Source organism: Sminthopsis crassicaudata, chromosome 2, assembly GCF_048593235.1.
Source record: "Sminthopsis crassicaudata isolate SCR6 chromosome 2, ASM4859323v1, whole genome shotgun sequence".
NCBI lineage: Eukaryota > Metazoa > Chordata > Mammalia > Dasyuromorphia > Dasyuridae > Sminthopsis > Sminthopsis crassicaudata.
The window spans coordinates 315,670,752-315,694,805 of NC_133618.1; the positions used below are offsets into that span (position 1 = coordinate 315,670,752).

The window sequence follows — 24,054 nt, forward strand, 5'->3', positions numbered from 1 at the left end:
CCTTCCTTCCTTCCTTCCTTCCTTCCTTCCTTCCTTCCTTCCTTCCTTCCTTCTTTCCTTCCTTCCTTCCTTCCTACAATAACAATTACAATTAAAAATAATTAGTGGCTGTTCATATTTGAAAGTTTACATATTATTTACTAGTTGCTTTTAAACACACATGTTGTTAACCAAACTATATCACACAATTGAATCATACACATTGAGAAATTGAATCACACATACACAATCACACACATTGAAAAACAATCTATAGAAAAGCACGTCTAAGAACTAAACTACTTACACAAAACATCTTAGAAGTGCTCATAAAAGACTTTAAAAGACAAATAAGAGAGGTAAAAGAAAAATGAGAAAGGAAATGAGAGATAAACATGAGAGAATCAACAATTTGGTAAAGGAAAGAAAAAAATTTTTGAAGAAAATAATTCCTTAAAAAGTAGAATTAACCAAATGGAAAAATATACACAAAAGCGAACTGAAGAAAATCACACATTAAAAACTAGAATAGGGCAAATGAGAGCTAATGACTTTGTGAGATAGCAAGAATCAATCAAACTAAAAAGAATGAAAAAAAAGGAAGGAAATGTGAAATACCTCATTGGAAAAACAGCTGCCCTGAAAAATAGATCCAGAAGAGAGAATTTAAAAATTATTGGCCTACCTGAAGGCCATGAACAATAAAGGATCCTGGATAGCATTCTACAATAGATCATTAAGGAAAATTGCCCCAATATTCTAGAAACAGAGGGGGAATACTGATTGAAAGAATCCAGTGATCACTGTCAGAAAGAGATCCCACAGGGAAAACCCCAAGGAACAATGTTATGAAACTCAAAACTACAACTTCAAGGAAAAAGTACTGAAAGCTACTGAACAAAAACAATTCAAATATCAAAGAGCAACAATGAGGATTACACAGGATCTGACAGCTTCTACTATAAAGGATCAAAAGACCTGGAGTACCATATTCCAAAAGGCAAAGGACCTGGGGTTAAAACCAAGAATTTACTACCCAGGGAGATTCAGCATCATCTTTCAGTGATGTCTTCAATGAAGTAAGATACTTTCAATTATTTCTATTGAAAAAAACAGAATTAAACAGAAAATTTATTCTGGACTCAATCACACATCTCAAGACAAGCAGCATAGAAAGATAAACAGGGGGGGAAATATATGTGTATATGTATATATATATATATATATATATATATATAAAAAGGGTAAATTATTTTCATCCCTAATATATTAAAAAAGGGTAAATTATTTTCATCCCTAAATGGGAAAATGATATCTGTAATTCTTGAGAACTGTATCTGTCACTGGGGCAGACAGAGGGGTATATCACATGGACTGAGGGTGTGGTGTGAATGCACTCTGATGTGATGACATCAAGGAAAAAGACACTAATGGGTAGGAAAAGGTCTGTACTGGAAAAAAGAGGAAAGAGGAGGTATAATGGAACAGTTAATTCACATGAAGAAGTACAAAAGACCTATTACAATTGAGGGAAAGAAGAGAGGGGGATGCACATTATCTGAAGCTTGAGTTCATCAGTTTTGGCTCTAAGAGGGAATCACTTAATCATTCGGTTGGGTATAGAAATTTATCTAACTCTGTAAAGAAGTAGAAGAAAGAAGAAAGAAAATGGAGAAAAAGGATAGAAAAGAGGGCAAAAACATTAAGGGAAAAGGTAAGAGAAGGGGGGAAGAGGTGATAGAAAAGAAAGTAGTAGGTGGAGGGCGTTAAAAAACACTACTAAAAGAAGGAGGGAGGTATAGTAGTGAGTGGTGTGGGTAAAAAACAAACAAACAAACAAAACATGACTGAGGACAGAGTGGAAAGAGAAAACAAAAGTATAGACAGGGAAGAAAACAGGATGGAGGGAAATACAGAGATGGTCATCATAACTGTGAATGTGAATGGGATGAACTCTGCAATAAAATGGAAGCAAGAGCAGAGTGGATTAAAAAACAGAATTCTGACCAGAGGAGAACTAGAGATCATTATTGATCACAAAATAGAAGATTTTGATTACATCAAACTAAAAAGTTTCTGTACAAATAATACTAATGCAAACAAGATTAGAAGGGAAGTAACAAATTGGGAAAATATTTTTAAAAACAAAGGTTCTGACAAAGGTCTCATTTCCAAAATATACAGAGAACTGACCCTAATTTATAAGAAACCGAACCATTCTCCAATTGATAAATGGTCAAAGGATATGAACAGACAACTCTCAGAGGAAGAAATTGAAACTATATCCACTCACATGAAAGAGTGTTCCAAATCACTACTGATCAGAAAAATGCAAATTAAGACCACTCTGAGATACCACTACACACCTGTCAGATTGGCTAAGATGACAGGAACAAATAATGATGAATGTTGGAGGGGATGTGGGGAAACTGGGACACTGATACATTGCTGGTTGAGTTGCGAAAGAATCCAGCCATTCTGGAGAGCAATCTGGAATTATGCCCAAAAAGTTATCAAACTGTGCATACCCTTTGACCCAGCAGCGCTACTACTGGGATTATATCCCAAAGAAATACTAAAGAGCGGAAAGAGACATATATGTGCCAAAATGTTTGTGGCAGCTCTTTTTGTTGTAGCTAGAAACTGGAAGATGAATGGATGTCCATCAGTTGGAGAATGGTTGGGTAAATTGTGGTATATGAAGGTTATGGAATATTATTGCTCTGTAAGAAATGACCAGCAGGATGAATACAGAGAGGCCTGGAGAGACTTAAATCAACTGATGCTGAGTGAAATGAGCAGAACCAGAAGATCACTGTACACTTCAACAACAATACTGTATGAGGATGTATTCTGATGGAGGTGGAAATCTTCAACATAAAGAAGATCCAACTCACTTCCAGTTGATCAATGATGGACAGAGGTAGCTACACCCAGAGAAGGAACACTGGGAAGTGAATGTAAATTGTTAGCACTAATATCTGTCTGCCCAGGTTGTATGTACCCTTCGGATTCTAATGTTTATTGTGCAACAAGAAAATGATATTCACACACATGTATTGTACCTAGACTATATTGTAACACATGTAAAATGTATGGGATTGCCTGTCATCGGGGGGAGGGAATAGAGGAAGGGGGAGATAATTTGGAAAAATGAATACAAGGGATAATATTATTAAAATATATATATAATAAAAAAATTTAAAAAAAAACAGAATTCTACAACATGTTGTTTACAAGAAACACACTTGACACAGACACATACAGAGTAAAGGTAAAAGTCTGAAACAGAGTTTATTATGCTTCAGCTAACGTAAAGAAAATAGGGATAGCAATTCTGATCCTAGATAAAGCAAAAGAAATAAGAACTGAGAATAGCCAGAAGGCTTTCAACCATGTTTTCCATCATAAGATATCAACTCTTATGAGTTATACTTCCAATGTGAGGTGTTTAAATAACATTCTTTAACTTTAAAAGGATGAGAAATTGGCAGGGATTCAGGATAAGTCACATCTAGTCTTGCAGTTTTAATTATCCCAGTTTGAACACTCTTCAACTTGAGCATCTTTATCAATCAGTTGACCTCTGCCAATGTTTATAAGAGTAGCAGTGGGTTTCATTAGAACTAGTTTCCTCTTTCCAATCAATTTACGAATCTGGGGTGTCAGAGAAAGGACCAGCATTACAAAGTCTGATTGCTGCAGCAGCTCATCCCACTTGCACTGTAATGGATCTCAACCAATTCTTGTATTTCTGGTTATGTTCTGTTTGGCTCCAGACACCTACAGGTTAGAGATTGGTTTAGTCCAGTTAATAGATCTGAACCCCACTTTTCCTGAATCCAAGTTTGGCATTTTATCCATCACTCCACACTGAATGAGAAAAGAGTGCTAACACGTGTTGAGAAAGTCATGGGTTGCAGTGAATGCAGAAAGAACCAAGATGAGAGGGGTTTTGAACTCTGAGAAACCTGAGTGCTCCTCTTAAAAACTCATTTTGAAGTATATAGGGTGCTCACAAGTATTTTTTCTGATGATAAGTATCTCGAATTCAGAAAAGTCTGGAAAAACTTACATGAACTGATGCAGAACCATGAGAATACTATACACAATAACAAGATTATGTGATGATCAACTGTGATGGACTTGACTCTTCTTAACAATGAGGTGATTCAAGGCATTTCCAATAGGTATGGGATGGAAAATGCTGTCTGCATCCAGAGAGAGATCCATGGAGATTGAAAATAGAGCATAGTATTTTCAACATTTTGTTTATTTCCTTTCTTGTGTTTTTTTCCCTTTTGATCTGCTTTTGCTTGCATAATATGACAAATATGAAAAGATGTTTGAAAGGGTTGCACATATTTAACCAATATCAGATTGCTTGCTTTCTTAGGGAGGGGAGAGGAAAAAGAGGGAAATAGAAGAATTTGGAACACAGTCTTACAAAAATGAATACTGAAAACTTTATTTACATATATTTAGAAAAATAAAAAAACATTGGGGAAAAAAAAGACTTTTTTTTTTTTTTCTGGCCCAGCACTTGTGAATTTGTTACCAATATATAATGGAATGAAAAATGAAAAATTACAGAATTACAGTCTGCCTTTGCCTCAGCTTTATGGAAAGATTTCCTCATCAATTTTTGTCTCCATGCTCATTTAATGCCTCTGAATCTTTGTACTCCCTGGGATAGATTCCTTTCCCTTTCTCCCTAAACTCTTTCCAACATCAGCTGTCGTTTTCCTACTACCATTCTTTAAGGCCTGGCCCAAATGGCACCTACTTTGTGAAATCCTTCCCTATCAATCTCCCCAGCTGCATTTGACCCCTTTTTATTCTTGCCAAGATTACCCAGTCATTTGCATTCCAGTCCAGAGTAAACTACATATTTGTTAGCTTCTTGGGTCTGCCAAATTCTAGAAATTTATTTCTGAGGCAAGTCTAAGGAAAATGAGAAGTACTAGGGGCTCTTCCCTTTATGTCCAGCAGTAGATTTGAGACTCAATTCCTTCCTGGGCCTAAGGGCAAATGAACTTTTCCATATATGAGACAAAAATGGAATCTGTTCTGTACAGAAAACCTGGAAATACAGCTATCCCTTGCACACTGCAGGGACCTAGGGACACACCACCACCACCACAACCACCACCCAAATCTAGAAAATATTGATCTTCCCTTTGTTCCAGAGAGTCTGATGTTTCATTCATTTCTTTTACAGAGTATTAAGAGTACATTATTGTAAAATTTGGGTTAAGCATTAGGTCAGAGACTCTGTCATCTGCTCCTCTTCCACAAAACTCCTCCCAAATTCCTATTTAATTGCTTATGTCAAGTTGTGACATATTGAAACCAAGATAGGGAAAGTCATGATGTCAAAGATATAACTGTAAATGAAACCATAGCAAATGAGACAACTGCTTAGGGGAGAGTGTTTCTAAAGGGAGATATGCTATAAAATCAGATTAAGTTCTTAAATTCTGATAAAGATGATAGAACACAAAAGAAGTTGCTGGTTGCTTGGAAACAATTGTAAACAGTTTCAGAAACAGGGAATCTATTGCAACCTTAAAATACTAATTGTTAGTATTGATTCTGCCAGGACATTGTGAAAAAGAGTCACTCAAAAGGTAAATCTGAAACACTATACTACTCTTCATTCCCATAACATAAGGTTTCTTTTTAAAAACATTTTTCACTCCCAGTGAAAAAGAAAACAAACAAACAAACAAACAAACCTTTTTCTCACTTAGAAGGAGATTTTTTTTTAATATCAATTGATAGAAGTCAATATTTCCAGGACTTGACTTCTGGGTTAGAGACAAGAAGTACTCAAAGCAAGGAATAGAAATTAAATAGTAAAAAATTGAAAGGCAAAACTTGGACTGAAGTAAATCAAATCACAGCAAATGAGACACAATTGCTTAGGGGAGGGTATTGTTTCTTTGTTTTTAAAGGGAGATTTGCTATAAAGCCAGATTTGTCCTCAGATTAAGTCCTTAAATTCTGACAAAGATGATAGAACACAAAATAAGTTGCTGGTTGCTTTGGAAACAACTGTAAACAGCTTCAGAAACAGGGAAGCTAATGCAACCTTAAAATACTAATTGTTAGTACTGATTCTGCCAGGACGTTATGAAAAAGTCATTCAAAAGGTAAATCTAAAATACCATACTACTCTTCATTCCCATAACATTAGGTTTCTTTTTTAAAAACATTTTTCATTTTTAACGAAAAAGAAAAAAAAAAACTTTCTTACTTTTTAACATCAACTGATAGAAGTCAATTTTTCCAGTATTTGACTTCTGGATTGGAGACAAGAAATACTCAGAGAAAGGAATAGAAATTAGTAAAAAATTGAAAGACAAAACTTGGACTCATACAGGTTCCTGGTCAGGGCAGGGAGAGCTGAGGGGAAGCTTGAGGCACCATTCCCACCCCCACCCCCCAGCCACTCCAGGAATAGAGGTATTTACACTACTATCTTTTATTTTTAAAAAACAGAACATTGAAACATATGGAAATAGGGAAGAACTAGGGTTCGTCTTCAGAGGAGGACATGTTCCTTAAAAAAAAAAAAGGAAAGCTTCTACCCCAAAGAATAACATGTAATGCCTCCCTTCTCAGAAAGAATTTATAGAAGAACTCAAAAAAGAATTTAAAAATCAAGTGAGAGACTTGAGGAAAAAATATAAAAAAAATTAAAATAAGAACCATCCAAGAAAAACAAGATTATTAAAAAAAAAAAAAAGTTAACCAACTGTTGTGTCCTGCTTTCTAGAGCCCCCATGCTGGGGTGATTAAAAACATACCATCTTAGTGGAGAAGTGATGAGATGGATGGATGGTGGAAATATGGAGTCCCGTCCGTTTATTACAAGGTCTTTCTCCTTTTTATACCCTCATATCCGTAACCAAAACAACACTGAGCATGTGGGACCACATAAACAATTTCCTATCATATATAGATTTCCATCTGGTATCACTCTGCTTCAATCACAACAGGTTGTGAACTGCCCCCTGACTCCTCAGGAAGGCCAAGAGCCCTTAGGGGAGATGGGGAGTTGAACCAGACATTGTTAGCAGGTTCCCTGGTTCCCTCTGGGTTGAAGGGTCTTACATCTTATCCAGAGTTTCCCCATTGTCTGTGACCCTCTACAACTGACTAGAAAAGAAGGTACAGAATCTCAAAAAGGAAAATGATTCTTTGAAAAGAGAGACCAAGAAATAAGAAAACAGATTATAAAGAATGAAAAAATATAACAGAATGTGAAGCATCTTAAAAGAAAAATGACAGATCTGAAGAACAGCTCAAGAAGAGAAAAATAAGAATAATTGCATTGACATGAAGTTGTGACCAAAAAGAGATACAATAATGCAGGAAATAATCCTTGAAAATTGTCTTGGAGTGATAAAACATGAGGAGAAAGCAGAAGTAGAAAAAAATCCACTAATTACTACCTCGTCAAGATCCTTTGGGGAAAACATACAGGAATATTATTGCCAAATTTCAAAATCCCTAGGTCATGGAGAAAATTTTGCCAGAAACAAGAAAAAAACAATTCAAATATGCTGGAGCTACAATTAGAATTGTATAAGACTCATCAACAGTTATAATAAAAAACCACAGGCCCTGGAATCATATCTGCCAAAAATCAAAAGAACTAAGCCTGTGGCCAAAAATATCATATCCGGAAAAATTATCTATAATTTTGAATGAGAAAAAATGGATCTTCAACAAACTTGCAGATTTTCAGTACTTTAACAACCAAACCTGTACCTAACAGAAAATTTACCATATAAGAGCCAATATAAAAAATTGATTTTAAGGAACTCAACATGGACAAACTGTTTAAACATGGACAAATTGTTATTTTTACATAGGAAATATATATTATAAGTTTAAGGTTCAAATCAATAATAGAGTAGCTCAAAAATATAGGCAGAGTTAAAATAAAAATAGTAATCATGTTATACAAATGAGGTTCAGAGGAAGAATAGACATGGAGGCATTAAGGCAGGGAGGCAGGCTCCTGGTTCTGAAAACCTACTCACATTGGAAATGGATTCAGTAGGCAACACTACATTTATGTCATGAAGGGAGAGACTTCACACCAAACCAGCTAGCCTTAGAGGTCTTTACTTAGTGTTTCTGTGGAGCTAGGCCAGAGGTTTTTGCACTTCACACAGGTTAATCCCCTGCTCGAGGTCGTTCTTTAGATCTCAAGACTGTATCTGGAGAATCCTGTACTGGCTCAAGTTTTCTTGATCTTTCACCAGTCTATGTTTGCCCTGAGGCATAAATTTGTTCTATTTGTGGGGAACATCTAGAGAGATTGAAATTTACCAATCTACACCTTTATCTTCCCAGAATTTTCCCTAATCTATGGGTTTCTAAGTCAAGCCACAGATCTAGTCTAATTCTTGCTTTTTACAGATAAGTTCCCTGTGTTTCACAGAAGTAAAGTTCATGTAGCAAGTGAGAAAATGAAAATGATTCCATTTTATATCCTTGCTAAAATTTTCTACAGCCATTGACATTGTCTTGTTTTCCTGAGTTATGTTAGTTTTCCTGTAAATTATTTAAATTTAAAGAAGTCACTGATTATTGTATTACTAACTGTACAATGCAAATGGACACAACAATTAGAGTCCTCAAACTCTGGTGGGGGGGGGAGTCCCTAAATCTAAAAATAATGATTGTTTTTTACTAAAAAAAAAAAAAAAACTTGGTAAATCTCTCTTCAGGATCCTTGTGCCTACTGAGGAAGTTTTGTTTTATACTGTAAGCCTTGCCAATAAATTGTACTACTTGGACTTTATTTCCTTAGTTTGTCTCAATTTAATCTTGACAATTAATAAACATGAAGGGATAGAAAAGCCACCCTTATTCCCTGGATGCTAGTAGTAATATATCATATGATTTCCCCCTGAAGAAATTTCTTATAATTTGAGTCCTGGGGGAATCTTCCCATGAATCTGAGAATGACTTAGAAAGTTAGGTTATGTGAAATTTAGTCTAAAGCTGTGAGAGATTCAGCTGATAATTTATTTTGGCCTTGAGGAAATTAATTTTTAATCCTGTATTTTATATTTGATTTTATACTGTAACAATTCTGTCAAAGCTTAAGCATTTCCTCTGAGGTTTGGGTGGAGAAAAGATAAGCTAGAGTCCAAAGCTTCCTTCTTTGACGTTAGACACCAGGAAAATAAATTATTGTTAAAGAAAAACTCTGTTGTCAATACTCTCATAAAATAATGCCTCAACATCTCCTGCAATGTTTATGGGACTATTTCTGAGAAACAAGGGTAAACTGGTTAGAAAGACTTCTGTTTGCACCCTGACTTGTCTGCTTTGTTCAGTTCCAGCCACTCACAGGTTCAGACTATCAACCTGAAGCCAAGTCATGTGGGACTGTGTTTATCTAGATATAGTAAACTTTTCCCCAGGGACTAATCAGTTAAAGAAAAAAGATTGGAAAGAGTGAAAACTTTTCTGCAGAAAGCTCTCTTCTCTGAATTTCTAACCCTGATTTAAGTTGTAACAGAAAATACAGATACGAGAGAAGGAAATCTTTATTCCAAGTCTGCAGAAATCAATGGCATTGTAAACCAATTAGAACTAAATTTGTGACAGAAATATAGGTTCTCTACTGAGAATTTCCAAATTGTGGTTTGAATCCTTATCTTAGTGAGTTTTGGAATATCACTTCATAGAATTTGGAAAAATAAGAAAAAAATTTGTTAAAGTTAAATGAAGATAGCACTTCTTTTCCTAGATAGATTTGTTGTTTTAGTGCAAGGGAGGAAAGTTATTTTACTGACTAAGAGAAAAAAAGGAAACTGAAGCTTGTCTGAAAGTATTATTAGTTCCAGAGAGAAGAAAAAAATCGGTTTGTAGTTATGAATTTACCTGGTACTTAAGAACTACCTATTATTTATTAACTGTTTTCTTGGCCAAGTCAAATAAGGAACTTAAATCACTGAGAACTTAAAATGAGGAAGTAAAATTACTTAAAGAGTAAGTAAAATTTAATTTTGGAGAATGTTTTACATTACCATTGTATTTTTTTTGGTGAATGATTTATATGGGGATATAAAATCTTTATAATAAAGGTCTGAAATTTATTTTCAATGCAACAGCATTTTTCCCCAGCCCTATATGTATGTTTGTATATGTGTGTGCACATGTAAATGACATAATAAAAAGCCGTATTTGAGTCTGCCATTGTTGTTCAGGATAGAAAGGGGTATAGTAAATGGGAAGAGGACATGTGGAGTTCCACCAAAATTTTTTTTGTGTTTTTTTATATATTATTTATTTAATATTTCCCCCATTTATATCCAAAGCAATATTTTTACATTTTGTTTTTAAAGTTTTTTATTTCTAAGTTCTCTCTCTTATCCCCACCTACAATTAAGAAATCACATGTGAAATTATGCAAAATATTTCCATAAAAGTCAAGTTGCGAAAGAAAATAGATCTCCCACCCTCATGAAGATTAAAACCCCAAGAAAAATTAAGTTTAAACAAAAAAGATTAAGAAAAAGAGAACACTTCACTCTGTATTCAGATGCTATCAGTTCTTTTTCTAGTTATGGATAGGATTGTTCAACATAAGTCCTTCAGAGTAATCATAGATATTGTACTATTGAGAATAATAGTCATTTACAGCTGGTCATCCCAGAACATTGCTATTACTTTGTATGCAGTACATTTCATTTTGTTTGATTTCATGGAAGACTTTCCAGGTTTTTGTTTTTTTTTCTGAAAGCATCATTTCCTGCTCATCATTTCCCACAGAAAATAATATTCCATCACAAACACATACCAATTTATTGAACCATTCCCCAATTGATGAACATCTCGATTTCCAATTTTTTTTGCCCTGAGAAAAGAGCTATTATGAATATTTTTGTACATACAAATCATTTTCCTTTTTTTAAAAAAAAATCTCTTTTGTTATTCATGTCTAGTAATGGTGTTGTTAGGTCAAAGGATATGCATGAATTTATAACCCGTGGGCATAGATCATATAATTGGATCATTGATCAACTGGGACATGGCTCTTAATTTTTTTATAAGTTTCACTCAGTTCCCTCTGAGAAATGAAGCAGAGAAACTTGCTTCAATTCTTTACAATTACTATTGCTACCTGTATTTCTCCATTTATTCTTTCTCTCCTCTTTCACCCTGTCCCTCAAAAATGTTTTGGTACTGATCATTCCCTCCCCCAATATGCCTTCTCTTTTATCACCCTCCTCCCCATTCCTATATCCCATTTCTTTTCTATTTTCCTGTAGGATAAGATGGTTTTCTGTACCTATATTATGTATTTTTTGAGCCAGCTCTTATGAGAGTAAGATTCACTCACTCACCCTCTCCTCCTTCTTTTTCCATCAACTCTAAAAGCTTTTTTTGCCTTTTTTTTTTTTTTATGGCAGATAATTTGCACCATTCCACTTCTCTCTTTCCCTTTCTCCCAGCACATTCCTCTTTCACCCCTTAATTTCATCATTTTTAAAAACAATATTATTTCATATTCAATTCACACTTGTGCTTTCTGTATATACACTCCTTCTAACTGTCATAATAATGAATTAGTTCTAATGAGTTATAAATATTATCTTCCCATGTAGGAATAAGGACAAATAAACCTTATTAAGTCTTTTTCCTGATTACTTCTTTATGCTTCTTCACAGTCTTGTATTTGAAAATCAGATTTTCCTTTCAGTTCTGGTCTTTTCATCATGAATGCTTGAAAAATTTCTATTTCATTGAATAGCCGCCTTTTTCTCTAAAGGATTATACTCAAGGACTTATTATATTATATCTCACTTGGATAGGTGATTCTTGGTTGTGATCCTAACTCCATTGCTCTGAATATCATATTTCAAGCCCTCCAGTCCTTAATGTAGAAGCTGCTAAATCTTATATTATCCTGACTGTGGCTCTACTAGACTTGAATTATTTCTTTTTGGATATTTGCAATATTTTCTCCTTGATCTGAATGTTCTGGAATTTGACTATAATATTTCTGGGAGTCTCATTTTGGGATCTCTTTCAGGAGGTGATCAATGGATTCTTTCAACTTTCTTTTACCCTCAGAACAGCTGTCTTTGATAATTTCTTGAAAGATGATGTCCAGGCTCTTTTTCTGATCATCACTTAGTAGAACAATAATTTTTAAATTATCTTTCCTGGACCTGTTTTCCAGGTCAATTGTTTTTCCATTGAGATAGTTTACATTTTTTCCTATTTCTTCATTTTTTTTTTTGTTTCGCTTTATTGTATCTTGATTTCTCATAGTCATTAACTTCCATTTGCTCAATTCCATCTTTTAAGGAATTATTTTCCTCAGTCAGCTTTTGTACTTCCTTTCCCAATTGGCCAATTTTACTTTTTAAGACATTCTTCTCCTCATTAGCTTTTTGTATTTCTTTTTGCACTACTCTCAATTCTTTTTTCCTTTATCTCTCTTACTTGATTTTCAAGATCCCTTTTAAGCTCTTCCATGGCCTGAAACCAATCCTTTTTTATTTTTTTGGAGGATTTGGATGTAGAAACTTTGACTTTGTTATCCTCTGAGTGTTTGTTTTGATCATCATAATAACTTTCAATAGTCAGAAACTTTTTCTGTTGTCTGCTCATTTTCCTAGCCTATTACTCAGCTTTTAATTCTTTGTGAAAATAGGGCTCTGTTTCCAGGGTGAGGGTGTACTGTCATAAGCTTCAAGTTTTGTGCAGCTGTTTTCATAGATCCTTTTAAGAACCAAACTACAAGCAACCTTTTCTGTCCTGGAATTGTAAGTGTCCCCACCCCACTGGACCTGTAAGTTCTAGTGTGCTAAAGCAACAGCTTTGCTGCTGCTGGGATCCTGGGGTTGAGGCAGGGCTTAAGCTAGCACATCCTGTGGGAGAGAAAGAATAAATAGGAGAAATACAGGTAGCAATAGTAATTGTAAAAAGAATTGAAGCAAGTTTCTCTGATAAGGCTTCATTTCTCAAACAGAGGGAACTGAGTGAAATTTATTTAAAAAAAAAAAAAAAAATCAGACTCCTGCCTCATTGCCATAGACCCTCTCCACTGACCTTCAGAGTCCTCCCTGGTGTCCCTAGGCAAAGAGGTCTAGAAGCCTCCAGGACTGCTGCTGATTCAGAGGTCTCACTGCCACTGGGGCCCAGTTAGGGCTGGGACTGGGGCCGGGCTGGAGTTGTGCTGTCATGGTCTGCACTGAGATTGCATGCTGGGTTCCTATCCTGGTTCTACAGCTCTCTTTTGCTGACCTTCCAGGTGGTCCTTAGTGTCTCTGGGCTGAAAGATCTGGAAGCCCCCAGGACTGCTGCTGACTCAGAGTGGGGCTAGCCCAGAGCTGGTGTAGACCACATTGGGATTGCATGCTGGGTTCCTACCCTGGTTCTATGGACCTTTGCTGCTGAGCTTTTAAATTACCTTCAGCTGGAATATGTCCTGTTTCATCTTTTGGGTATTCTGATGCTAAATTTATTTAGGATCATTATTTAAAGGAATTTGGAGCAGTTTAGGGAAGAGGCTGGGCAAGTTCCTGCCTTTATTCTGCCATCTTGGCTCTACTTCTCCATCAAATTATTTAAATTACACATTTGTTGATAGATTTTATTGATATCTTTTGTCTTTATATTGATTTTGTATGCCTTCCCTTTCCTGTTCCCAGAAAGCCATCCCTTAAAACAAATATTTTTTTTAAATGAAGAAGAAAAAATTTTACTCAACCAAACAAAACGCCTCATCAAAATAATTTGATGTTATATGCAAACCTGTGGATGCTCACTTCTACAAAGGAATTTATCAAAAATAAAAATAATAACAACTAGCATTTTAGCTATTATATAGCACCTAGTATGTGCCAGGCACTGTGCTAAGCATTTGTATAATAAGTAATATAATACCTTCTACAATACAATACATTATACTCTTATATTGTGACAATATATCTTATATAATTATATATTATATATCTTATATTATAATACATATAATACATGACTGAATTGTCAGAATTAAGTGAACCATACTGGCATATATCTTGTGATTCAATTCTGAATCAAGCTCAGTTCTCTTTCTATTTATTTATGTCTCTAGTACAACTTGTCTTGTGAGCAAACTCTGTACAGTTATGGGAATTGTGAGAAAAGTTTATAGCATTGTTTGAACTTAACCCTGAGTGGCTGGAAAGATAAACCACCTCTACCTGTTGCTTAAAGATCCTTCACTAAGGACCTAGGTTATGCCAAACTGCAAACTCAGATCCAAAAACTGATGGGAGAAATTTTCTCACAGTTACACATTTCAAGCAGCCCATGTGTCTTATCGGGAAACTGACCCCGTACAGTTTCTGTTTCCTTCTATCTTTGATTTAATGAAGGCACTTCCGAGAATAACGCTTTCCAATTTCTAGAAACTGAATTTGTTTGCTCCCCTCCTCCCAACTTGAAAAGCCTCTAACCTTTCCTCCAATTAGAAATTGACGGCCTAATGATACAATCATTTATACATCTCTTGATGTATAAAGGCCAAGGCTGAGAAGGCTTGGTCTAGAATTGTTAGGCAATTAACATGTGTTGTTTAATAAAACAATAAGCCCTGAAGCTTAAGCCTGGGTTTCTTCAGTCACTTAATCTTTTACCTGACACCTAATTTTGTAATAACTTAATTGCTAACATATATTAAAAGTTTACAACACATTTCACAAATATTACCTAATTTGATGTTTAATAATCCTGAAAGATCGGGGTTATTATTCCCATTTTAGAGTTGTTGAGATGGAGGCAAGCAGAAGTTATAGGCCTTAACCAGAATCCGCTAGAAAAGTACCCAACCATCCAGTAATCTTTGCCAAGAAAACCCATGGACAGCAAGCATTAGCGTGTAAGTGGTCTGTGGGAGTCAGACACAACTAAATAGTAATAAAAAAAACTGCACACTGTCCACATCTGACAAACCAAGTGGTTTCACCCCCATCACCCCCACTTCTCTGATCCAGCGCCTGGGTCGGAGTTCTAGAATGTCTCTGGGCTGTTTTCCTTCCTATTACGGGATGCATTATTCCATCTTGTGCTTTGCTCTGTATCGGCAGGTTCCTTGGTGTCTCTGATCCAGCCCTGGCCCCTTAGACCTGACCCGGTGGTGCTTTCAGAAGTATTTGCTCCGGAACAGCATGCAAGCCCCCGATTCCGCTGCCTCCAATTCCCAGGACAAGCATACCTGCAATCGACTCGGATACAACCCGGCATTTTACCATTTGAAGTCAGGGAACAAGCATGACTCGTTCTCGGGTGTCCCATCAGTTTCCCCCAGCAACTCCCGGCACTGTGCTCGCCTGAAGAAGCAATACCTTAAGCAGGCGTCTGCAGACTTCTCCTTCTCCAAAGAAGTGCTGCAGCAGTGGGGCCTGCCCAGCCTGTCCTTCAGCCAGTATAACTTTGACCACATCTACAGCACAGAAAACATCGTCTCTAAGGGCAACGAGTTCCAAGCTCGGAAAGCTCCCAAATTCAGCCCGCAGTTGTTTCCATCTCTAATGGACCTGCCACCCTTACCGGCCCTCCAACCAATAACCAAAGGAATGAAGGGCCCAAAGAAATACAAACCGAGACATTCCAGGAAAGAAAGCTCACCCAGTGACGCTCTGGCTCGCTCTTTCTCCTGTCCCGCGTCCGAGATTATGGAGTCCCAATCGACAATTCTGGAGCCCACCACCGACTGGAAAGGGGACCAAAGGGACACGTGGCTTAAACCAGCCGAGAAGGAGGCCAGAGGATGGGAGAACATTGTGCTCAAAAAGCTGAGCAAGCGCACAGCTCGATGGATCCAAAACAAGAAAGTGCAGCGGACCGGAGGCAAGTGGCAGAATTACCTGAAACATCAGTACGACTGGAGCCATATCCGGGATGAGCTTTCTTCTCCTAGCGACCTGGAGCTGGTGGCTCAGCTGGAGGCCGAAGAGATAGCCGAGTTAGAGGGTGTGGACGCCGGCACTTCGACCCTAGAAGGAAATAAACCAGAGTTACTGCTTCCGGTTTATTTCAGGTATTCCCGCTCGAGGCTCCAAGGCTGTGTTTGGTAGTTTTTACTCTCTTCTCTAAGGGTGGGTTTGAAAGCAAGCCACGTAGGCTCTGATAACTGTTGTTATTATTGGTTCTTTATTCTTGAACAGGACCAAGACTTCAGGAAGATGATACTATGATTTGCAGGGAGGGCTGTGCAAGGTCACCTGCCTCACTTTCCCCTCCAGAGCCATCTGGGCCCAGTGGCAAGATCTAGATCAAGATGACTGGACGTGAAAAAAAAAAACAAAAAAAACCTTATTTGTTGTTGAGACTTGTACTGGTAACCATCATTTAGCAGAATATTTTCACTGTTAGAAAGTAATTCCTAGAAATGGATATTATGCAATAAAACCTTGAATCACATAATATAAATTAAAAAAAAAAAAAAAAAAAGATGACTGGACATGGATCTGGATGCCGTGGGAAACCTTGGCTTTTTAAGCTAAAATCTTTTAACAGATTCTGTTTGACTGAAGTCCATTCAGTGATTAAGGCTAGATAAGACATGAAGTAGAGAAAGCCCTCTTTTACCTAGTCTGATAAAAAAAAAAAACTCAGAAGGGGAAGATCCTCAGAGTTTCTGACCAAAACAGAAACAATTGCTATTTACATTCCCTTAACTAGGTAAAGAGGAGAGTCCTGGAGGTAGAAAGTAGATGTTTCATTGGCAACATCTGAGTAATGGGAACAAGATAGAGAAGAAATAATGCAATCTAATTGTGAAAGGCCCTGAATGACAGGTTTTGATTGAATCACACAATCTGAACTGAAGGTCCATACAACTGTTTGAATCAACTTCCTTTAATTTCTCAGAGAGAGGGATTTTTATTCCAAAACTGTATTTCTAAGGTTGATATGATGCGATTATGATTTTCCAAGGTTCATGCAATGGGTATGTCATTTACCACCGAAAGAAACCAGCTTCCCTTGGGGATTATACCCCTCAGAGAATTCCAATATCAACGAGTCTCATTTACTGGCAGGAGCCCCCAGAATTATCAGTAGGCTACAGGATCATAAATTTAGAGATAGATGACCTTAGAGTTTACCAAATTCAATATCCTCATTTTACAGATGAGGAAACTTAAGGACCAGAGAGACTAAATTTGTTGTTACTGCTGTTCAACTTTTATGACCTCCTTTTTTTAGGTTTTCTTGCCAGAAATACTGGGGTGGTTGTCATTTCCTTCTGCAGCTGATTTCACAGTTGAGGAAACTGAGGTAAAAAGGATTAAGTGACTTGCCCAGGGTCACACAGGAAGTAAGAGGCCAGGTTTAAACTCAGGAAGATGAATCTTCCTGACTCTATCCACTGAGCCACCTTTAACCTTGAGGTTAAACTAATATTTTTAATATTAAGAGGTTAATTACAGCTAGCATTTATCTATCTGGAATTTTTTAAATGTCAAAGACTCGAAATATCTCATCTCTTGTGCTAATTTGATAATTGCCAAGTGAATATATCTGGTAAGCTAATGAGGTGAGGTTCAAACTCATTTGGTTTTACTGACTCCAAGTTCAATACTCTCTTCACCATGCTAGACTGGTACTAATTTAATCAACCAGGTGGCTTTGTACTAATGTAGCCCAACATTTTTACAAGAGAAAATTTATAGTAGCTTATTTAATACAGTGCCTGCCACAGAATGGGCATTTTATGTGTGTTAACTTCACCAGTGTGTTAAACAGATACCCCCCCCCTGGAAATATCTACTGGTAAGTAGATATCTACTGGTAAGAACCAGTTTCCTATAAAATGTCTCTTGTAGATGCCCAGAGAGTTATTAACACTCAGGCAGGTTTATCAGAGCAGACTGTGATTAACAGATGAGACTTCTTAACCCAAAGAGAAGAGAAAAGGAATTCACAATCCTGAGAGAACTAGCTCCTCTCTCTAGTTGGTTTCCACATTGTAAATAGGTAGGAGCCATGCTTTCCCAGTTCTGATTCTCTTTATAATCACTAAGACTCACCTCCACCTCTATTGAGAGGAAAGGTTTCCTTGAAGAAAGGCAATGGAACAAAGCATGTTCCTTCAGAGGAGTTTGGGAGGAAAATGCCATATCCCTAACACTGTTGATTCTCTTGCTTTGCTTGGGGAAATCTATTATGGGTCATGTTCATATGAAGACTACTCTTTCTAATATAGGGCTATTTAAGTAATTATTTTCTCTTCTGCTAATCTAAGCAATTTAAAGTTTTGTAAATATCCATCCATTTCAATTAGACTGTCAGATTTGTTGATAAACAGTTGGAGAGAATAGCTCCTAATTATTGCTTTAATTTCTTCTTCATTGGTGGTAAGTTCACCCTTCTCATTTTTGATGCTGGTTATTTGTTTTTTCCTTTCCTTTTTCTGATCAAATTAAACAAAAATTAATTATATTGGTTTTATCATAAAACCAACTCTTAATTTTATTATTTCAATAGTTTTATTACTTTCAATTTTATTGCTTTCTCCTATTTTTAGAATTTCTAATTTGGTATTTAATTGGGGGTTTTAAAGTGTATTATTTTTCTAGCTTTTCTAATTGCATGCCCAATTCTTTGCGCTATTCTTTTTTAGTTTTATTCATAGAACAATTTAGAGATATAAAATTTCTTCTAAAAAATCTGCTTTGGCTTCATCCCATAAATTTTGGTATTCTCTTGGATGAAATTATTGTTTTTATAATTTGTTGTTTGACCCAGTTATTCTTTATAATTAGATTATTTAATTTCCGATTGGTTTTTAGTCTATCTTTCCCTGGTCCTTTGTTGAATGTAATTTTTATTGCATCATTTTATCAGGATGTATGCGCTATTTCTGCCTTTCTGTATTTGATTGTCAGGTTTTTATGCCCTAATACATGGTTATTTTTGCATAGGTGCCATGTACTTCTGAGAAAAGGATATATTCCTTTTTACCCCTATTCAGTTTTCTCCAGAGGTTTATCATACCTTAAGTTTTTAAATATTTTCGTAAGCTCCTTAATTTCTTTCTTGTTTATTTTATAATTAGATTTATATAATTCTGAGAGGGAGAGGTTAAGGTCCCCCACTAGTATAATTTTGCTATCTAAATCTTCCTGTAACTGCCTTAACATCTTCTCTAAGAAATTGAATATTATACTACTTGGTGCATATTTGCTTTGTATTGATACTATTTCATGGTCCATAGTATCCTTTAATAAGATGTAGTTTCCTTTCTTATCTCTTTTAATTAGATCTATTTTTGCTTTTGTTTTCTCTGAGGTTATAATTGCTACCCCTACTTTTTTGGCTTTAGCTGAAGCATAATAAATTCTGCTCCAGTCTTTTACTCTTATTCTATACATATCTCTTTATTTCAAATGTGTTTTTCATAAACAGCATATTGTAGGATTCTGGTTTTTAATCTACTTTGCTATCTGTTTCCATTTTATAGGAGAGTTTATTCCAGTCACATTCAGTTTTGATTACCAGCTGTATATAACCTCCATCCACAATTCCCTATGTCCTATTTTCTCTCTTTCCACCTTGTCCCTCCTTAGTAGAGTTTTGTTTCTCACTAACTCCTCTCTCAATCTCCCTCTCCTCTCTTCTCTTACCCCTTTCTTCTTGTGTTTTGCCCTTCTTTCTATCCAGTCCCCTCCCTTTTATTTCCCCTTTCTCCTCTAATTCCTTATAGAGAAAGATAAATTTCTATATCCAACTAAGTGAATGTTTTTCCCTCTTTGAGCCAAAACTAATGAAATTAAGCTTCAGACAATGCTTACCACCTCTCTCCTTTCCCCCTACTGTAATAGGTCTTTTGTGCTCTTCATGTGATCTATTTTATCCCATTTTTAACCTCCTCTTGACTTTTCTCCCTATCCTTTTTCTACTCCTTAATCTATTTTACTTTGGTGTGCTCACAGCAAGGTGTAGCCTGACCCAGTCCCAGCTGTTGTTGCCTTGGGCTGGCACTTTGCTTTCTGTACTGGGACTAGAGGCTGCCCCCACTCATTTACTGACAGGACCCTAGAGGGTCTTGGTTACTGATCTGCTGTGATTAAGATCTTTCCCCTACACCATCTAAATATCCTTTTACCCCAGTGAAACTGACCTTTTTTGAAGTCCTACCTTGAGCTGGAGCATAGTTTTATTTCATCCCTTTATAGATTTTGTTATTCTAGACTCTGTAGTCTTGGTTTCATGTGATTTTAGAGGGAAATTGAAAAAGCTTGAGTAATTTCTTTGCTTCACTCTGCCATCTTGGCTCTGCCCCACCCCCCCTACCCTCCCACGCCTGAAACTGTTTTATTGTTTCTTGATATCTTACAGAATCATTAGCTTTCATTCCTAATTCTAATTTTTAAGTAATTATTTTTCTTTAGTGAGATTTTACACTTCCCCACCACTACCACCAAGTTAGCCAATTTTGCTTTTTAAGGACTTATTTTCTTTAGTGGATATTTGTGCCTTCTTTACCATTTGAATTTGTGTTTCTTAAGGTCCTGCCTCTTTTTTATCAATCTGTTCTTTCTCTTTTCATAATTGTCTTGCATAATCTCTTTTCATAATTGTCTTGCATAATTTTCATTTCTTTTCACAATTTTTCCTCTATCATTCTTGTAGCTTTACCTTTTACAGGAATTATTAATGGGCTTGAATCCAATTAGCATTTTTCTTTAAAGCTTTATTTATAGCTGTTTTCACATTGTTGACTTCTTCTGAGTTTGTGTTTTGGTTTTTACTGCCATGAAATTATTTTTGTTGTTGTTATTTGCTCATTTTTTCAAACTTATTTCTTGCCTTTGAACTTTATTTTAAAGTTGAGCTCTGTTTACTTGGACTGGGGAGACACTGTCCCAAACCTTGGGATTTTTTGTATTGTTGTTTTAATGCTAACAAAGAGTAAGTGACTTATTAGGGTCACATAGCTAATGATCAATTCTGAGGCCAGAATTGAACTCACAAAGTCTTCCTAACTCCAGGTCCTGTGTTCTATCTACTGCACCATCTAGCTGCCCCCTACTGCCCCAGTACAGGCCTTTATTATCTCTCATTTATATTACTGGTACAGTAATCTCTTCATTGGTTTCCCTCACTCAACTTTCTCCCCTCTCCAACCCATCTTCCACTCAGCTGTCAAAATGATTTTCCTAAGACACCAGTCTGAGTATTTCTAAAAGCTCCAGTAACTTCCCATTGCTCTTAGGAGCAAATACAAATTTCTGTATTTGTAAATAAAGACCTTTATAAACTGGCTTTAAACTACCATTTCAGGTTTATCGCTCATTATTTTCATTCATTTTGTGTTTAGTCACCGTAGTCTACTTATTCTTCCTCAAAAAAATCTTCCTTATCCTATTTTCATACTTTGGGATTAACTATCCCTATATATCTAGAACACTGCCCCTTCTCTTTTCCTTTTTAGAATTCCTAACTCAGTTCCACAAGAGACCTTCCCTGATCCTTTTCCAGTAAACCCCAAAATGGATCAGGAAATGATGAAATGGCTAAACAACAACTGGGGTAGAAGCCTAGGGAGTGGAATTGTATAGATGTCAAAATGATAAGATTTGGCAATTTACTACTAACTGGGATCAGAGATTCTGAGAAGTCAAGAATGACTCTCAGGTTGTGAAGCTGGGTGCCTGAAAGAATGGTGGTACCTTCAACAGAAATAGGAAAGTTAGAGAGAGGGAGGTTTAAGGAAGGGTGAAGAGACAATGATTTTTATCCTATTCTTTCAGAACCTTAAGATCTAGAGTGCTTGGACAATCTTTGTTTTGCTTTTGTATTCTTGATGACAGTTCTTGGTACATAGTAAATTCTCATTAAATAAACCCTTGTTGAATTGAATTGAATCAAGGGAGCTAGGTGCGCATTGTACTATGAGGGGTATCTAAGTGATACAGTGGAAAGAGTGCTAGGCAACCTAAGTTTAAATTTGACCACAGACCTTAATTGTAAAACCTTGAACAAATCACTTCGTTCTGTTTGCCTCAGTTTCCTCATCTTTTAAAAGGAGCTAGAGGAGAAATGACAAACCACTCTAGGATCTTTGCCAAAAAAAAAAAAAACCCAGCTATTGACCAGACGCAACTGAAATGACTGCACAACAACAAATGTACCAGGCGCTGTGCTGAGTGATGGAGATAATCATGCAGATTAAGCTTAAAAATATTTCAGGCAAGAAACACTAAGCAGAATGTCACTGCACTTGTCCTCTCTGACCTCAATTTCCTTAACTGCAAAATTGAGGGTTTGGACATCTGATGTTCTCTCTAGCTATGACCTTATCATCCCAAATGATTCATGACAGAAATATTGGTACACAAACCCCTGGAACAAGTGGGTCAACCTTACCATGTGTAAAAAGACTAAATATTAATGATAAATAACATAGGGTTCTCTTAATAGGGAAAATGAAATTGCTGGGATAATATTACTGGAATTTATTTAGTGCTTTGTTTACAAAGTACTTTATAAACATTATGTCTCTCATCTCAATCCTGAGAGGTAGGTGCTACTGTCATCCCCATTTTACAGATAAGATAACTGAGGCAGACAGAAATTAAGTGACTTGCCTATGGTTTCAGTGGCTAGTAAGTGTCTGAGGACAGATTTGAACACAGGTCTTCTTGGCTCCTGTTCTACCACTCTGTTCATTAAGGAGACTAACAACCTGGGTGGGCACTTTCCCCTGAGCGTCCACAGCTCCCATGTCGTGTTTGCAAGGGGAATGATCTAATATCCTGGAAAGGTAAGAGTTCCTGGTAGTGGTCAGTGATAACCATCCCGACAGGAAGCTTCTTTCTCTGCCCATTCTCTCTCCACAAAATACTTATTCCTCCTCCATTCCTTTCCTCTGCCAAGAATTCCTGCTTACCTACCATTGAAGAAGAAACCTGAGATAACGGTGGGCACCAATAAGACCGTTGAGGATATAATCACTGAACGGAGCCTCCTCCGGGTCCCACCAGTACAAAAATTTCAGCAGATAAATCCCAGAGCTGGGAAGTATGCTTACTCCACCGACAATGCCTTTGAACAGGAGATTTACTTTGGTAAGAGAGCCAGGCCCTTGGTATTGGGGTGAGGCACGCAAAGAGATTCGGGGGCCATGAGCCAAGTCAAGAGTTCCTAGTTTGTCTCTGCTATGATCATGAGAATGATTCTATCCCTGGATGACTCCAGTTTGGAGGATTCTATCTCAAGTAGATGTAATCAGAAGCAATTGGATAGTGATTTCTTCTTGATCATTCCACTTCCTCATATGGAGACTAATCTTGGGTATAATATTTTGAATATTCCTCTTCTTCCCCTATCAATGTCCTTCCATTATTTTCTGATATTTCTGGCCCTTGCCTACCCAAACTCTTCATTCTGCTCCTTAACTACCCTGGGGTCCCATATGGTACCCTATTTAAGCCTGCTCTCTTTGGCCTTGCTGAGAACCAATCAAAACTGGCTCTCAGAGATGTTCTTGAAATGGCGTATTTTTAAAACATCTGGCAACTATGAACCAGAAAGACTGTCTCTTGCTAAAGCCATTTGGATATGAACACAGAACTAATCTCATAGATAAAACAGATCATATCCTTATATGCTAATTTGTACTGGGAGTGACACCTCCACATTCTCATGATCTTTATTGCCATTTCCCATCCCAATTCTTCCTGCAGCTTTGTCATCCCCAATTGTAGACACCTTGAAAGATTCTCCTCAAGTCTTTAGGGGAGCTAGAAACCAGACATGATCACTGAGCCAGGAAAATTGGAAGAGTGGAGGGAGGAGGGATATGGAGGAAAGAGTAAAAAAAAGGTCCCACTATGATTGGCTGTTTTAATTCTCACTCAGACTTGATTCACATCATCCATCAGAGTGGAATGAAGGATGATGAAATCGTTTTGGAAAACCTCAACCACTACTGTAAACACTTGCCAAAGGCCTTCCCAAAAGGTCCAGAAGAATGGAATTATGAGCCACAACTTCAAAGAGGTAAGAAGGGAGCCATTTAAAGGTGGGCTGGTGATG

The 24,054-nt window shown here is 36.7% G+C and overlaps 1 protein-coding gene across 2 annotated transcripts in view; it reads left to right on the plus strand.

Annotated features, from left to right (window-relative positions):
- The first annotated feature begins 5,523 nt into the window (after nt 1–5,523).
- Nucleotides 5,524–24,054, plus strand: part of HEATR4 (HEAT repeat containing 4) — an 83,740-nt gene continuing 65,209 nt past the window's right edge. For both annotated transcript variants that reach the window (XM_074290073.1, XM_074290074.1), the window contains exons 1-4: nt 5,524–5,609; nt 15,096–16,048; nt 22,894–23,084; nt 23,878–24,018. In XM_074290073.1, coding sequence (XP_074146174.1) covers nt 15,177–16,048; nt 22,894–23,084; nt 23,878–24,018 — 1,204 coding nt within the window. In that variant the 5' untranslated portion in view covers nt 5,524–5,609; nt 15,096–15,176. The remainder of the gene's footprint in view (nt 5,610–15,095; nt 16,049–22,893; nt 23,085–23,877; nt 24,019–24,054) is intronic.